The sequence below is a fragment of the Gymnogyps californianus genome, chromosome 11 (genome assembly GCF_018139145.2).
Source record: "Gymnogyps californianus isolate 813 chromosome 11, ASM1813914v2, whole genome shotgun sequence".
In the NCBI taxonomy this organism is placed as follows: domain Eukaryota; kingdom Metazoa; phylum Chordata; class Aves; order Accipitriformes; family Cathartidae; genus Gymnogyps; species Gymnogyps californianus.
In genome coordinates, this window is record NC_059481.1 from 15,927,245 (window position 1) to 15,944,316 (window position 17,072).

General features: G+C 50.0%; 1 protein-coding gene across 6 annotated transcripts in view; it reads left to right on the top strand.

Annotated features, from left to right (window-relative positions):
* Window positions 1–17,072, top strand: part of NTRK3 (neurotrophic receptor tyrosine kinase 3) — a 218,210-nt gene that overhangs the window by 31,187 nt on the left and 169,951 nt on the right. For all 6 annotated transcript variants that reach the window (XM_050903162.1, XM_050903159.1, XM_050903160.1 and 3 more), the window contains exons 2-3: window positions 2,959–3,033; window positions 4,405–4,476. In XM_050903162.1, the coding sequence (XP_050759119.1) occupies window positions 2,959–3,033; window positions 4,405–4,476 (147 nt within the window). The remainder of the gene's footprint in view (window positions 1–2,958; window positions 3,034–4,404; window positions 4,477–17,072) is intronic.

Below are 17,072 nucleotides of genomic sequence, written 5' to 3' on the forward strand. Positions count from 1 at the left end.
GTTGTCACATCTGTATTTGGCGTGAACCCAGCACCCGTGTTCCTGCCAGGTTAATGAACCGAGGCAGAGGAGAAGGGAAGGTCTCAGTCTTCGGCAGCAATTGGGAGGATGTAAGATTTCTAGGGCAAGCAAAACTCTGGAAGGAAAAGAGGGGGAGCTAGTTGAGAAGGACATGAAGAGGGACTTCAATTTTAAGGGTGGGGTTTCTTTGCTTGCTTGGTTTGCTTTCCTGTGCAACCACTGCCAATTTTGCAATCACAGCTTGACTCCTTGAGCTTTCAGAATAAGATGCATTTCTGTTTTGTTTTTAAAGTGGATTCAGGCGAACCTAGCCAGTGCAAAGTTACACTATTCTTTCCAAAGCAAGAGAACCAAAGAAAATGGTTTTCCTGGTGTATCTTTGAGGTGCCTGTGAACCAAGACTGATTTGCCACTTCTAGGAGCAAGGGTGTAACTCCTGCTAAGTTGAAAAATCAGAGAAAAAAGGGGAAGAGCCAGTTCTGGGAGTCCCTGAGAAGGGAAGTGTCTGTGTAGCTTAAAGGACTCAAAGTCCCTTGCTGACCTGTGCACCTAATTCAAGAAGACTCTATTTCCCTGTATTGCACTCTACGTAAAGCAGCTGCTGGGTTAGGGGATTATCCTATACGTAAGTGTATGTGTATATATTTATTTCCACTGTTGCTTCTCTTGTCTCTCCCTTTATGGGTGTTGTGTGTCTATGTTGAATAACATACCAAAGCATACCTGGCTCAGGAAGCTCATGGGCTTCGTTTGGGAGGCTGGAACACAGGTTGTGGAGTCTAGTGTAATGTCACTTCTAGGGGGGCTTGGCCATGGGGGGCCCCCCAAGATCCCCATACCCCAGTGCTGAGTCACCAGAAAGTCATGCCTGTGCATATCGCTGGGAACAAGCTTGGGTCTTTTTCTGCCTCTTCTAGAATGCTTCCCATATGGCTTTGAGTGTCAGGTCAAAAATAACCTTGACTTTTTTTAGCAAACACAATCAATAAAACAAGAGGCAATCTGGCCGCCGCCTCCTTCCCAGCTGTGGTTGCTCCATAGCTCCTGGCTTGGGGCTGCTCCATCCCTCCCCAAAGGTCATTGCTTGGATGCTGTAGCTTCAGCATGCCCTGGTGGTAAACTCACATCATCCCATTCCTGCTTCTTCCCATGTTCTTTCTTTCTCTTGGAGGACCCTCTCTTTTGGTACGTAGGAGTTGCAGACGGGAAATGTCTTCAACTTGTGTTTCTAACCTTGCTCAGTCCTGCAATCTTGTGGCCCAGGACCTGAACTCACAGTCCTGCCCTGTCTCAGAAGGGTTTCAGCGAGCCATTGGATCTCTTGACTGACTCCTCCCAGTCTGTGTTTTGTTCTGCAAGTGTTCGCAGGGGCCTTAGATGTTGGCAGGGAATATGAAATGGCTGTAATAATGTCCTGTTTCTTATTCTGTCTGGGACACAGGCGATCCAAGCCGATGAGCAGGTCATTGAGGATGAACCGTAACTTACGCTGTCATGCAGCAGCCAGTTGGGAGCTTATGCTGCGTCCTTACGCTAACCCCTTGGGGTATGCAGGCAATTATGGAACATGTGGAAAGCAGAGGTGATTCTTGCAGGCCTCTGCTTTTCTTGGGTCTGCATGGTGAGAGCAGAGAAATATGTTTAGATTTAGTCCAGGCTTTGTATTTTTCTTTCTTGAGCTGGATGGTATTTGGAATATGGCTCAAATAGGTCCGTATACTTCTGTCACACTAATTCATCTGTTCTTGTGCAAGCACAAGGTGTAGCGAGTGCTGGAGGAGGAATGTGCGGCCCCTGTGACGGCTCTGGAAGTGGCCAAAGGTCCCTCTTCTGCTTACCCTGTGGACCACCACGTCGGGTCCTGCAACCTTCTTGCCTAGAATCATAGAATCATGGGATGGTTCTCCGTGTTGGCTTATCACCCCAACCCTGCATCACTTGGAAATGTTTCCCCTCTCCAGGGCCAAGTCCAAAGCCAACTATTGCATCAAGGCAGATGTGAGCTTGAGTGCATGTGTTCATAAACTTCAAAGTTGAGCTTCTTTCGCATATTGTCTAAGGGGACCAGCCAGATGTTTTTCCCCCTCTCAGTTGAGAGAGGACCACCTCCACCTGCTCCCCAGCAAAGACCGTCTTGAAAATGTTTGTGCTTTCTGGTGGGAGGGTGTCTGAGTTTAATCTGGGAGAAAGCCTGAACTGGCCAAGGACTGCCTGGGGGTTGAGGACTGAGCTTCTTCCCCACCATGCAGCGTTGCAGCTTGTTAGCAGAGGCCTGTGGCTGCAGCCAGCCGGCCGCGCTGCTGCCAGCATTGCTCCTGTGCTGCCAATAACAGGGGACCCCATTCTCTGGGGCTGTTGATCTGTCACCTTCTCCCGGCTTTAATATTTACTGAATAACGATCCCACGGTGACAGATCTATTTCTGTTTTTGTTCTCTATAACATACCTGCCAGAGTGCCCCGGGCAACTGAGGAATTTATAATAAAGGCACGGTTTCCAAACTAAGTTTGGTGCTCTCCTGCCAGCAGCGCTTCCAGCCAGCAAAGACTAGGACCCTGTTTGTCCACCCCAGTAAGAGACTGGATAAATATATGACTCTTTTTTTTCTTCATTTAGGCCCTAAGTTTTTGTTGAGAGGTTTTATTTGCTTTCACTCCTTTTGCGTGAGCTGTCTCGATCATATCTTTGTTTCACCGATGTGTGCAGTGAGGTGCAGTGAGGGACAATGACTCGGGCAAGGACATTCAATGCCTCGGTTGCACGTTCCACACTTGAAACTGTGGATAAAACCAAGTTCTTTGGCTTTTCTAAAACGCTGGGAAAACAGAATGGCGCTGGGCGGTAGGGCATGACACACTCCCTCTGTGTGCCATCCCCTGCATGGGCAGAGTGACCATCTGGTTGTGCCGCAGCTGAGCCTTTCCTTCTTTTCCACAGACACATAGAGAACTGGAAGAACTTGCAGACACTGAACGCCGTCGACATGGAGCTGTACACGGGACTCCAGAGGCTGTGAGTATGTCCTTCATGTCGGGGAGGAGAACAGCACTGGGCAGCCGCTTCCTTCCAGCAAAGAGCTGTGGCTTCCCTCCATCCACAGTCTCCATGCCGCAGTGTTCAGAGCCTGTTTAAGCTACCGGCTCTGCCGTATTTTGCTATGAGACTCCGCAAAATGGAGATGAAGTGCTTTTTGGTCCTTGCTGGGTCTGCGAGAAGGAAGATTGCTAGCTCCTGACAGCTCTGTCAACACACATCAGCTCTGACCTCTCTTCTCCCCCGCTGTTCTGGTTCTGGGCTTGTGCGTTGTTCTGACTCATTTCAGTCCCACAATGCAAAATTCCAGCTGTCTCCATCGATCCTTCATTGTTGGGCTGTTGGTCCTCATTTAGTGCAATTGCCATCACGGTGGTGCTGCATGATAAGAGAATTGCATCTCCCTGCACAACCCTCTGAGAACCGGGAGAGGTCAACTGTGTGCCTCATAGAGGGGAAACTGAGGTCCATGAGATTGAAGGGACTTGCCAGGTGCTTGGGAAGCCTGACCAAGTGAGGATACCAGCCAATGTCTTAATTCCCTCTCCTGCATCCTCCTGGAGCTGGGAGCAGCCTGGGTGCTGCTAGCATGAGATGCACGGTGTTGTTCAGGGTTAATCGGAGACTCTGCTAATGTGTTTCACTGGGAGCTTTGCATCAGGTACAGCTTGCCCACGGGCTGGAAGAGAGGTGTACATTGCTGAGTGCTTGATAACCGAACCCCAGCAAGCTGTACTTTTAACACCCCCCCCTGGCCCTTGTAAGCAGGCTGGCTGCTGTTCTCATCTCACCCAAGAAAGCAGCAATGGAGTCAGGTGTACTTTTGTCTGCAGCAGATATTAATAAACACTGGTCATAGTGCTGATACAGCTTCTCCAAAACAGAGGGGAAAGAGGATTCCCCCTTCAATGTCCATAACTCCCTACGCAAAATACTCACCCCTCCTTATCAGAGCTGCAAGCAGAAGGGTTTTCTCTTGGGTTTAAGAGAGGGGAGATGGTGGTGCTGAGGGTTAGGTTTGCTGTGGGGCCAGGCAGTGCTGCTTGTGAAGATGGAGGGGGAAGAGAGGAGCAGGAGATGCTCTGGGCCACCCCAGCAAGCCTTGGTGGATGTGGGGGGAGAGGCTCACCCAGCAGCCACTCTGCGCTGAGCCTGTGCTGTCACCATATCAGGTGAAGCTGAAAAGCCCCATTTCCTCTTTGCTTGTAACTCACAGAGGCTGTCTGGGGAGAGATGTGCCTCCCCGGGGGGACACCGCAGGGCTCCCAGTGCACCTCGGGTGCTGAGCGCAGGGTTTTAGAGCAGTCGTCACCCTTGACTCCATCGCTGCCCTTCTGCATCTCTTTGCAGGACAATCAGGAACTCAGGACTACGAAACATCCAGCCACGCGCCTTTGCCAAGAACCCTCACCTGCGCTACATGTGAGTGCCGGCGGCTCCTGCCCCCTTTTCCCTCTGCTCCCTGTGGAAAGGCGATTCCCAAAGTGCCCGTCAGAGAGAGCGGCGGGAGGGAAGGAGGATGCTGATGGGGAAAGGGAGGGAGAGGTGATAAAGGGTGGGAGAAGGAAAAGCGAAGGCGCAGAGAAATGCGATGGGCTGCGATGCAGGATGGGGTGAGCTCCTGCTGGGCAGCTGATGGGTTTCGGTTTCTAATAACTGCCCTGGCTTTGATCGCCGCTCTAACGAGCGCTTGCGTCATTAGCAGCCTTGTGGTGCCCGGTGCACATTTCCCTTTCTGCAGAGTTCGGGGGGCGGCTGCACGCCCCAGCACGTAGCCAGAGCCTGCCCTGCTTGTTAGCTTTTAACCAAAGGGCACTTTTCCGGCACAAATCCTGGGGCATGCGGCTGCCAGCTCTGCTCCTAATTATTGACTTCTTAAACTGGTGTCTGCAGCGGGCCTCGGGTAGGGACATTTTGTGCCAGAGAGACTGGAGGCCTGTTATCATGGGACATTGCATAAGTGTCCAGCTGCTGGGGCATCATTAGCCACCGGGTACAGTCTCCTGGGGAATTCCCACATCCTTGGGGCCAAGGGCACTGATTTCTTTTCTGGATCTGTATTTACTTGTCCCAAGGCAATAAAGGAAAGCCTGAATTTCAGGCCAGTGTGCGAAGCACTCCATGGGCTTGAAATATCTCGTCAAAATGACTGTGTCTGAGATCAAACCCCTCTCAACTCCGGTATAGATATAAAAGGTGAAAAGGGGTTGGTGAGAGGCCCCAGCCTTGGGCACGAGCTGATGGGCTGGATGGAGAGTGTGTGTATATCCCTGCTTTTTGGAAACCAATGCTAGTGGCTTCTTCCATGAAAAGCGGCCATAACACACATCTGTTTGAGTCTGTGGATGCAGGCGGCCATGGATATGGGCATGTTCCTGGTGGAGGGAGAGAGATGCGACCTGCAGAGCAGGATAGATTTGTCTTTTTGATGTCTGCTCAGAGATGATGTGAGCTGAAAAACCCCAAAAGCTTCCTTTTTGGAAAACCAGTTACAGTTGCTAAGTGACGGTAAAGTACTTGCTAAATAGGAGATCTGCAGTACCAAAGGGCATGACTAGTTAAGGGTTGTGAACAAGCACGGAGCCTTTTTGAGTTTAAAGTGCGTATTTTGTCATAATAAATCTTCCTTAATGCTGACCACTGGGATTTTTCTGATTTCTGTGCTTTGTTATTTTGATTTGTAGTGTTTGTTTTGTGTTTTCTGTAGTTGTTTGTTACTGGGAAGTGTTCCCTCTGAATACCTCTCCCAATTGATTTTGGGGGGGGGGGGGGGGGCGGTGTTTGTCCATTGTGAAGTTGCTGTTTATGTATCTAGCAGATAAAATGAATAACATTTGATTCCTGATGAAATCAGTTTGGATGTCGTAGGAGTTTAGAAGGCCACGTATGCTTGTTTTGAGGCTGAATGTGTCGTTAATGTGTACACATGCAATTGTTGCTGCTTTTTCCAAAAGTGTTTGTTTTTGTCTTTTGAGATTACTTTTGAGATTGGGAAAAAACCCACATCCATCTTGTGTCAAGAGTTAAGGTTGGTATGTGGTGATGAAATATGTGTTTGTTTACTGCTTGGGCCATGTAAGATTGATCATGTTCTTAACATCTTTCTTTCCTTGCCTTTTGAAGCTCGAGGCAAGTAAGTATATTATTTGGTTAGTGTTTGCTGGTGGGTTTTGATGCTGTTCCTGGGACCCGGCACCGTGGATGTTTGCAAGGTGGATGTCCCCCGTGGCGGATGCCGGGCACCCAGGGATGGAGACCTGGTGCTTGCAGGGATGGTGGCTCCCTCTTGCTCCCCAGAGGCTCTCGGGCCATGGTGCCACTGCTCCCTTGCAGCCAGGCTGCTTTTTCTGGGGTTCTCTCTCCCTGATGGGGGGAGCGCGGTGGCTCCCGAGGCTTTGCACAGCCTGGCAGGCACCTGATGCCACCCAGGGTCCCCTCCATGGCCACGGCACTGTGCAAGCACATCGGGATGCCTCCTCGGCTGCTCCGCAGCCACTGCCTCCTGGGGAGCTTGGCTTGCTGAAGGCCTGACATTTTCTGCAGCCGCTGCACGTAGGAGCCAGGAATAAAAGGATTAATGGAAATGTCAGTCTGCTGTAAGTCTTGGGCTGTCGTAACCAGGTACAGTAGCTGACAGGAGCAAGGGATACTGTCCCAATCCCCTTGTGGTGGGGCTGGCTGCAGCTGTATGGGTGCAGGGCTGGGGACCGTGGGATGGTGTGCTTAAGGCTTGTTGAGTTACTGCTACGCATTATCACTGCCACCCTGGTTTTCCTTCTCCTTTGCTGGCTGTTTGCATGGTTACAGGTGGAGTTGAGTCAATAAGATGGCAAAGGTGTCTAATAAATGACACAGAGCTTTCGCTCCCAGGGAAGGCTGGCAACAGCGTGGTGGGGACCCTGGGCTGGACCTTTGAAGGGTACTACAAGCTGGCTCTGAGCAGCAGCAGGCATTTTTCCACATGAAGCTCCTGTACAAATTGTGAGGACTCAAAAGCTGTTCCCCCCCCCCCCCGCCCCATCCTGGGTTAAATTCCAGCCTCCTGCTGAAGTGAGTTTTTTCCCAGTGCCTTTCATCAAGGTTTCCTCCTCTCAGATGGGCCTGATAGCTCTGCCTTCTCTGAGCAACTTCTATTTCTGGCCCTTCCTCTGTGCACGCGCTTGTCTTCAGACCCCAGCTGTGCAATCACAAGCAGATCACTTAACCCAGCTCTAATTGCAGGAGCTCAGGTTTGTGGGGGTTTGTTTAAGATAATGGTTCTGGATGAGGTTTGGTTTGGTTTTTTTTTTTCCCCCTTCCCCATCACAGAATCAGGGAGGAAAGGCAAGAAACCATGAAGGGGATTTTCAGCATTCAGCTGCCCGAGTGGTAGACCTCAAAGTGCTCCAAAGTGCAGCCTGTCAAGGTCATGCCTGTCCTTTAAAGTTTGAAATTAGCTGTGTAAGTGTAAGGGGCTTGAGGCCAACCTAATCAGTGGAGGAGCAGTGGATGATGGGGAGCCAGAGGTGTGGATCTAGAAATAGCTTTGGATCCTTCTCCCCTCTCCTTGTACGAGGAGAGTTAGGGCTCCCTGCCTTGTCTGATCGTCGGTGCTGTGAAGCCTATCACTGCTATGGAGGCAATTAATCCAAAATATAACAGTGGGTTTTGCGATGTGGATCTACCTCTTCTGCTGGCAATTGGGCTGAGGCAGTTGACTCCTACCAGAACAAGTACTGGCTGGATGTTGAATAGGGATGGATGTGGGTCTGATCTAAACTGGATATCATCCAGTGTCATTTTGTGCCCTCACTAGAGGTCTTCTCGCTGGGCAAAGTTGCATTGGTGGGTTCCTGGTCCCATTTCTGTGCAGCTTTGACAGCCCTTTGGCTAATATGGGGATGGTCCTGAAGAACACCATGCACTGGTTGAGAGGACCAGCAGGTCTACGCTGTGGAAAACTGAGCCCTTGTAGCCAAGAGTTGTGGAAGTTAGTGTTAGCAGGCAATGCAGGTGACTGTAGGAAATGTTTGGTGTTGACAGAAAATCTCAGTCTTTGGCTTGAGGCTGTACAAGAAAACTTTAGGATGATACAGTTCCTAAATTTGAGATATATAAACAATCTGAATACATATTTACTATGTCACTGTGTTTAGCACAGCTTATTGAGGAAAAAGTCTTGCATGCTCTCACTCTCTCTGTCCTTCTCCTAATAACACTGGAATGCTTTGGCCAATTTATTTGAACTTAATAGAGGATTACAAGTCATAAGAATATCAAGTTCCTCCACGTATCATGAAAATAGGCAAAGGAATAATAAAGAGAGGTTGCTGTAGTGCCTTGTGGGGAAGAATACAGCATTATCACATTCCTCATTAGGCACTGGGAAGTCCACAGGAGAGCTCAGCTTCGCAGTGCACCAGGAATCGGTGCACAGGAGAGGACAGGACCTGTTTGCTGCTGGCCAAAGCGTCCAGCCTTTGCTGACTGTGGGACACTAGAGCTGTGCACGTAGGAGAGTAGGCTCCCAGCAGGTTGTGCCTAGAGCTAGACAAGTTGACATTTGCAGTGCCTGAGTCTCCCTTTACTGGGAAGCAGGTACTTAAGAGACTGTGATTCCCTCTAAATGCTTTCCTGAGCGGCTGCGTACTCAGCCAGCCAGTCAGGAGGCACTGCCTTGTATTTGCACAGGGTAATTGTGCACACCTTATTTATTGTGTCGTAAAGAAAACAAATTAAGACTGTGTAATTATAGAGACAGGCACACTTTTAAATAGGGCTTAAGTAGTCAGATTTCTGTTTAGAAAATTAATAATTGCCATTTCTGTCTGCATTCAGAGGCTCTTCTTAAACTGTCTTCTGGAGGTTTATACATGCTCTAAATTGGTTTGTGGGCTGGCCAAGACACAGCTTCTGTCAAAGAGCTCTCTCTCAGCACTGCCTGCCAGAGTAAGGATGGGGTTGAGGATCAAGGTTTCTCTTCCAGTCTTCACCCAAGGGTCTTAATCCAGGGTCTCCGTCTTTGCTTTGTGCTGAGTGTAGCTTTTATGAGTATGGTATGGTCAGATCACCTTCTGCTCCACAGGCATTTTTATCCGTGTGATCCTGTCAGTCGTCTTCTCCCAAAAATGAGGACTGGGGATGATCTGGAAGGTGCTGGCAGGAATGCACAGGGACCTGCTTTGCCTGGTGAAAGACTGAGCTGGCTGATCTATGGGCTTGTTTTCATAGGTAAACCTGAGCTGTGATTAATCTGGAGCCTCCCAGAACCTCCTCTGTAGGTTGTGTTGTTTTCTGAGGACGGGGTTAGCTTTGGTGTCCCGGTTGGGTTCATGGCAGTTGTGCAGTGTCGTATGAACTGGTACCCTGGTATTGGATGTAGTTTGTAGCTTTGACATGGGAATTCCCAGAGATGTGTTGTGGTTTTAGGCTTTGATAGGAAAGAAGCTGGGCTGTATCCCCTGAAAATTGAGGTGGCTGAAGCAGCACAAGGTTGGTGAGTCACTCTCTGCCCTCTTCAGTGCTGTTTCAGGACAGCACTCGAAGCCCTTCAGCAACTGAGGCCCATGCGCTTTCGAAGGGCTGCAGGCAACCATCTTGCAAGGCTGGCAAGGTTCACCTTCTTTGATCTGTGTGTCTGGAAGCTTGATAGAGATCTTACACTAAAAGAAGGAATAAACAAAATATCAGATGCTGAATTATTGCAAGTATAGCACTGTTCCCTCTCAGTCATGGCTTGAGGGTCATTTTCCCCTACTTTGTAGTTAATGATCTACTGTCTTGCTCTGAAAGAGCCATTCTTATATATGAAGCAGGGTTAAACTCTCTCTTTTGCTCTCTTCCTGTAACCAGCTCCAGGCCCTGTGACTGCCTGCAACCCTCTGCTTGATTCTGGATGTCCTGTTACCCTTCTTCCTCCTTCCTGATGATTTCTCCCTGCTTTGTCCTTTCATCACTGCACTGCTGTCGTACCCATCCTGGCAATCTCCTCCTAACCCAAACTGTCATCTGTTAATTGCTCTTGATTTCCCATCCATACTCGCGAGTCAGTGCAGCCTAACAAGTCCGTGTGTATCAGCTGGGGCACAGTATATGACTATATGTAAGCTCTTAGCTCACTGGGAGGGTGAAGTAAAATGCATTTGCCTAAACCACCTCCTTGATAGTTTAATGTGTTTTATTTTGCATTTGCAAAGGACTAGATAGGAACTGAATTTCTCCATGAATATAGGCAAAATAAGAAGTATGAGAAAGATTTAAACAGCCTTTAATTTCTGTTAGGTGAATGTTCCTTTACTATTCCTAATCAGGCAGGCAGCTTGGGTACCCTTTGATTCCCATTTGTACTCTAAGGATTCTGAGGATGTTCCTGCTCCAGCCCCTTCTAGGAGCAAACCTCTGTGCTGCGATTTACTCAGGGAGGCATTTTCCCCCATGTGTCTCTTGTTCTTCTATAAATGCTGGGCATGCTTATAGCACAGTCACTAAAATAAACAGCAGTAATATCTCCTCTGCTTCCATAAACTTTCCTGTTCTGCCCCCCATCTGCTTTGTCCCCTAGATGCCAGTGTAGCGCAGGTCCTTGCTGATATGCTAAGCAGCAGCAGTGGTTTGATGGCATGTTTATTCCCAGTTGTTACGGCAGGTGAGTGATAAGCAGTTAACTGCAGCTATTCCTTTTTCTGCAGCGGCAGAGGTAGGTCCTGTGTTTTACCAGCCATTGTGCACAAGGCCAGAGGAGAGACCACTTCCCTGCAGGACTGTGGCTTTCCTTCAGGCTGGGTCAAAATCATTTGACCTGCATTCAGAGGGCTGGGTAACTAATTCCTGCCTGCAGGCTGCTTCACTTGGCTGTGGAGAGGATTTATTGTATTGTAGTAGGAGGCGGAGTGGTGAGTTTGTAACTGGTGTACTCTAGTGGGACCTGAGAAAGAAAGTTTCCAACTCAAGCACTGTGCACCTTATGGCAGGACTTGTCCTGCCTTGGTTCCCCGTCTGAAAACCTGGAATAATAATGTTTGTTTTCTCTGCTTTTATTTGATCTATTTGCAGCATAACACCTTATATGGTTTCTAGTGAAACCTGGCCTTGAATTGTGGGATGCTATTGCAATGCAAGATGAGTTGTAATAACACTATCACAAATATTTGTTGCCTGCTTGAATTCTTATGTTATGCCTATCACTCTGGTACCTGAGCTTTCAGGATTTTGCTGTTGCTTTGTCTCTCGTTCCTTCCTTTGAAATGTTGAGATGTTCTTTCCAGCTGCATTGTGTGCCTATGAGACTTATTTCCCTTTCTGAAGTTTGATCAATTGTCTTTTAGCAGACATGTGAAATGGGCAACTGTGGTTTTGCAAAGGTTCTGGTTTTTCCCATCCCCTCTTTAAAAAAGGCTGCAGACAATGCTGGGGATGTTTTGAATAAGGCTGTTCCTACATGTGTGTGTGTGTTTTGTGTGTGTTTTTACAAGCCTTGTTTCAGGATTGGGGTAAAATGTGAACTTTAGACAAGTTGGGGTTTTGGGGGGCTCATCCTCTGTGACATAGTCCTTGCTGTGCAACAACGGCCTGATGGATGTCTTGTTGTAAGCTTCCCTTCAGGGAGGCCAAACATTCATCTCGGATGTGATCCTGAAGAAGAGGTGTAGTTGTGTCTTGGTTAAAGCTCACCACATCTCTGAGATCACCAGCAGCAGAGAATGAGCTGATTTCTGGAGATTTGGGCATGACAAGGACTGGATCTTGTTCCTAGGCCTCTGAGGTCACTGCAGCATGGAGGTACTCCAGAAACAGCCTCTGGCTGTCCCTTTTGCTTGCTCCCCAAACCCTGTGGCTCAGTTGATTAGATGTGGTGCAAGACATGTCTTACCTGCCTATGCCAGTGTGAGAGGTGCTGCACAGGGAAGAGGACCCTCCCCAAGAGGGACCTGAGAACATGGAAACCTGCTTGAAAGCTGCTGGGGGAGAGAGTGAACAATCATGGCAGGATGAGTGAAAGTTAAGTGACCACACAAGTTATCTCACCTGGGATTTTTCTTTCCATGATACTGGTTTACTAACAGTATGATTGCAGGGCTGATTTTCCCTTTTTGATGTACAGGCAATAAGCACCAGGGCAGAAAAATAGAAACATTAAAATCATATGTTATTTGAGCAATAAGATACGACAGGGCATGAATGATGGGACACTAATTCATGATGGTGTGTGACTAGGCAAGAATTTAAATGTCATAAGTTAGGCAGTCGTGTGTTTTATTGGAATTATAAAATTTTACTAGAAAACCGGGCGAGGGGGTGGAGTTTCCCCACCAACCCCCTCCCCTCATTTGTATTTGTGAAGGGATGAGCTGTGAATTATATTGGATACAAGACACCGTGGGATATTTACAAGGCTGCCCGTAAGAGCCAGAGGTTTGTTTTCCCCGGGAGCTGTGGGTAACCGTGTCTGTAGACTTGCTAGTGGCTGAGGATGAGTGTGTTTCATGTCTGCTGTCCTCCGGCATGCCGTGAGGTCATGTGCGGCCTTTCCCGGCACTGCTCCCCAGGCAGCTCTGCTGGTGCCCACGGGTGTTCCGTGGGGTGGGGCTGTGCCCGGCACCGTGCCCCACGCGGGGCCGCGCTTCAGCACCACGGACAGGGCCGGCAGCCTCTCGGCCTCCCTGCCTGCACCCCCAGCCTCTCGGCCTCCCTGCCTGCACCCCCAGCCTCCTGGCTTCCAACCCAGCTGCCGCTCTTCCTGCCTGCAGCTGAGCTTCCCTGCTTCCCAGCCTCCAACCTAGACCTGGCCTTCCTGCCTGTGACTGGGCCTCTCTGCCTCCCACTCTCCAGATTTCCGGGTCTCCCTGCCTCCAACCCAGTTCTCTAGCCTCCTGTCTTCTCTGCCTGCAGCTATAGGCCTCCCTGCTGCCAAATCAGCTCTGACCTCTCTGCCTGCAGCCTGGAACCAGCCCCAGCCAGCCTGCCTGCAGCATGGGCCCTGGCCTCTAGCCTCGTCCAGGCCTCTTGGCCCTCCCTGCCTCTCTGCTTGCAGCCTGGCCTCTGACCCAGCCTCCCTGCCTGCACTGAAGCCTCCCGGCTTCCCTACCTCTTGCTCAGCCCCAACCTGCAGCTTGGCCTCCCAGCATGCAGCCCCTGCCTCCTTTGCCCTTCTCTTGGAACAAACTCATTCCCCTTCCAGCCCCAGCCAAGCACCCCGGGGCAGTGAGCGGAGCAGTGGCTATGCACCCCTGGTTGCAGGGGCAAGCCGGATCAAGCCGTCAGGTGTGAGCCCACCTTGAGGGGCGGCCAGCCTGGTTTCACTGCCAGCGGTGCTTTTATTCTTCCATCTCTCCTGCTATGAAGCCGGTTTGCCGTGATGCCTGTTTGCCAGATGCAATACAAACTTTCTGAACTGCAGTGGCTCCTGGCACTGGCTTTGTTCTGCAGCGTGAATGGAGTTGTCTTGCAGCACCGCTACCCAGCTGCTGTCTGTGGGTTTCTCACATGAGTAGTTCTCTAGGAGATCTGCCATCCAGCCTCACTGCAACCGCAACCTGTCGGCTTTGGCTAAATGTTTGTTGTATCCAGTTGTGCGTGTTGATAATTGTGGGTAATTTGCTGTCTCAGAATAATGAAAGAATGCCTGCTGCAGTCTGAAGCACTCGGTGCTTCATGGTGATTAGTCTTTTCATTTGAAAATATTTCTCACAGTGACCAATATTTGAAGATATAAGGTGGGTGAAAGATACTTCTTCTTTTTAAGTACATCATGTATTGAGAAGAACAGGAAAAATGTAACTGCCGTGTCCATTCTTGTGTTTTTTGACAGCTAATTGTCAAAGACAAAACATGTTGCTGCTTTTGGGGTGATTATAATTGAGGAGTGTAGCAAGCAGGCTTTGCTGGACTCTGTCTGTATGAAGTCACCAACAGTTCCCTGTCCTCCTCAGCCAAGCGTGCCTGGGGCTGTGATGAGGCACATCATACCACGGCTCAGGTGTAGCTGCGGGCAGGTCTCTGCTCAGAGCATTACTCCTCTGTGTGTGCTCAGCTGCTGCGAGCAGGAGCATTTCTGCCCAAAAGGCTATGTTCGTGCTCAGGTGTGCTCCAGGCATCTGCTGCCTCCCCATCCCCACCCCACGGGCCCCTGGAGGGAAGCAGCCGCCTGGTGCGAGGCAGCTCCCTGCTTGATGCTGTCTGTCTCCTAGGCTGAGTGTTTTTCTTGCTGTTTGATGAGGCGTAGCTGGAGCACGTCAGCCTCACCTCCCGCTGTGGCCAGGAGCCTCTGCGCAGCATGGGATGTGGCAGCTGCCATCTCTGCTGGCTGACGACGTGGTCCTTTCAGTCCGCCGTTCCCCACGCGTGCACCTCCCTATGCCAGCCCACTGCCCCTGCATGCTCCCCAGCTCTGGTCCCTCGTGGTGTCCAGCTGCTGCTCCCAGGGCCCCTGTGCTGTGGGTGCAGGTAGTTCTGCTCCCCGCTGAGACGGAGCGAGTGCTGTAGGCTAATGGCGGGCTTTCTTTTCATTAGCTGGTGTAAACACAGCTCTTTGGCAGCAGCCTGCTTTTCTGAGCCCAGGAAGACCATTTTTCCTTTTATCTATAATTTAGTGAAGCGTCAAGCTACAGAAGTTTTAACGGTAATAAGCAGCAGAGGAAATTTATTTATTTGCTGCAAAGGTGAGTTTCATTCCAGAGCTGTGGGGTTTTTTTTTTATGCTTCCCTCGCAAGAGGTGTTGGCTGCTCATGCAACCTCCCTTCCAGTGTGTTCAAGTGACCTTCCCTGCGAAGCTCACCACTGCAGTTCCTGCTTGGCTCAGTGGCTTTCCAGCCCCTCTCCCACGCAGTACCTGTGTGCCAAGCAAACTGGGAAAGGAGAAGCAAGGAAAATATAGTGAGGTGGGAGTATTCATGTGCTTGGTGAGGTGTAATGGGAGAAAAGGGAGTCACGAGTTCCCTGTCTTTCACTTTCTCCTGTTGCTGTGCACCGCTTACATCTGCTTCCCAGACCAGCTTCTGTGATGGATTTGACTGCTGAGGAAAAGCAGGGAAGGGCTTTTTTGGGATTACATGTAGCGCTTGCCTTCTGTCAGCCTATGAAGCTGCCAGTGGTGACTGGAGATAAAAAGTGGATCCATGTCATATGAAAGGACCAGGGCTCCTTCCTGAGGTGCAGGAAGGCAGCGAGTGGAGCTCGGAGCTGGTCAAAGATGAGCAGGGGATGCGATGTGGCTGTGGGAGGGACAGGGACCAGTCTGGAGAGAGAGGGTTGCAAGAAAGGACTGGAGCAAGGAGTAATTAGGAAAGGTTGAAATGGAGCAGAAGGGGGATGGGGTGTAGAAAAGGTGATGGGGAAAATGGATCTGGGGAGGAGAGGGAGGGTTGACTGGGGTAGGGAAGAAGCATGTGTGTGTGGGAGCTCTGCAGGGGGAAGCAAGTGTAAGGGAGAAATGGGTTTGCTAGCAAATACTTGGGAACTGTGCCTCTGAATTAACCAGAACCTTCCTGTCCCCCTTCGATGTGGCTTTGGAGGCAATATTAGAGTCTTCCTAATTATTTTTCTTGGACGAGTTTTGCGATCCTGATGATATTAATTATTCTTAAAGGTCAACAGCACTCACTTGAATCCCCTTCTGTTCTATCATGTAATCAGTTAATTAATTGGAAACCATTTAGCAGTGTCTGCCGAGAGCTTAGCCTGCCTTATGCCCTGTTGTTCTGCTGTTGCTGGGAGATATATATATATGTGTGTGTATATGTGTATATATTCATATTCGTACCCCTTCCTTTCTTCAGAGGCTCTGTCTGCAGAGTGCTTGGTACTGTCCCAGCCCATCGCAGCTTTTGGCACCCCTCCCCAAGGCAGGCAAATCGGGGCTCAGGCCCAGCTGTTACTTTTCTCTTTACTAACCCCCTGCAAGAGCAATGTTTGAGATTATTCAGGGCTCATTGATTTCTGGGCATCCAATTAGGTGGGGATTTTTTTTTTTTTTCAATATAAATTTAATGCGAAAGCCTTCTAACAGCTGAGAGCACAGCCCTAGTTCAGGAGGGAGAGGGAGGACCAGACCCTGTCCCAGCGCATCTGTGCTCGATATGTTGAAGTTGAGGCTCTTGTGTGGACCTTGTCCAGCTCTCCCAGTGCCTGCCTGTGCGTTTGGGGTGACCTCCCAGCTGGGGTGGTACCTCCTGAGCACCTGTCCTTGCTCCTTCAGTGTATTCAAGGGGGAGGTGTAGGGAAACATGCGGGAGCCTGGGAGGGCACGTGTTTGGGGTCTGGTGTCACCGTGTACTCAGAGATGCTGGGAGATGCCCCTGGGGCACGGCTCTCCTTCCCACGCTGTCTCCTTGAGCTGTGCCTCGCTGCAGCACAGAGCTCTCTTCTCTCGCACAGAGAGATCGAGTTTGCTCTGGGTGCACTGGAAACCTGTGAGTAGGAGGCATTCCCCAGCCGTTCTCTGTTCCTAGCTTGAAGAAACATGCAATTTGAAGCAAACAGGCAGGATAAACCCAACCCCTCGCTGGAGCTGTCAGCTGGCAACCCTTGTTCTCAATTGGCACACATCTCCAGGATTATTTCTGCCTGCTGAAGCAGGAGAAAAGCCCAGCGTACAGTTATATTTCAGGCCTAATAGATATAAAATTACTACAGTTTGGGAGAGAAGAGATGGGGTGGGGGCAGAGCAGCCCTGAGGACATCTCAGCTGCAGGAGGGCAGCCGTGGGGAAGGGCCCTTGCCTGTTGCAGGTCGATTTTTCTTTTCCTTGAGCAGAAGACTGTCATGTTCCGTGAATGCTGCTGGACTCTGCCCTGCAGGGAAGCTGGCAGGCAAGGGGACAGCAACTGCAGGGCTGACCCAGCTTTTAACCTTTCCTCGAGTCCTCTGAGAGCCCAGATGTCTTTGGAGAAGAGCATTGGAAACTGCACACAACAAGGGAGAGATGAGTATATTCCAGAGGGCTAGATCCCTGCATCTGATCTGCCTTCAAGCATAGGGGACAATATTACCCACATCTGGTGACGACTTCCCATCTGTACTGTGTGTTGAACCAAAACTGTGA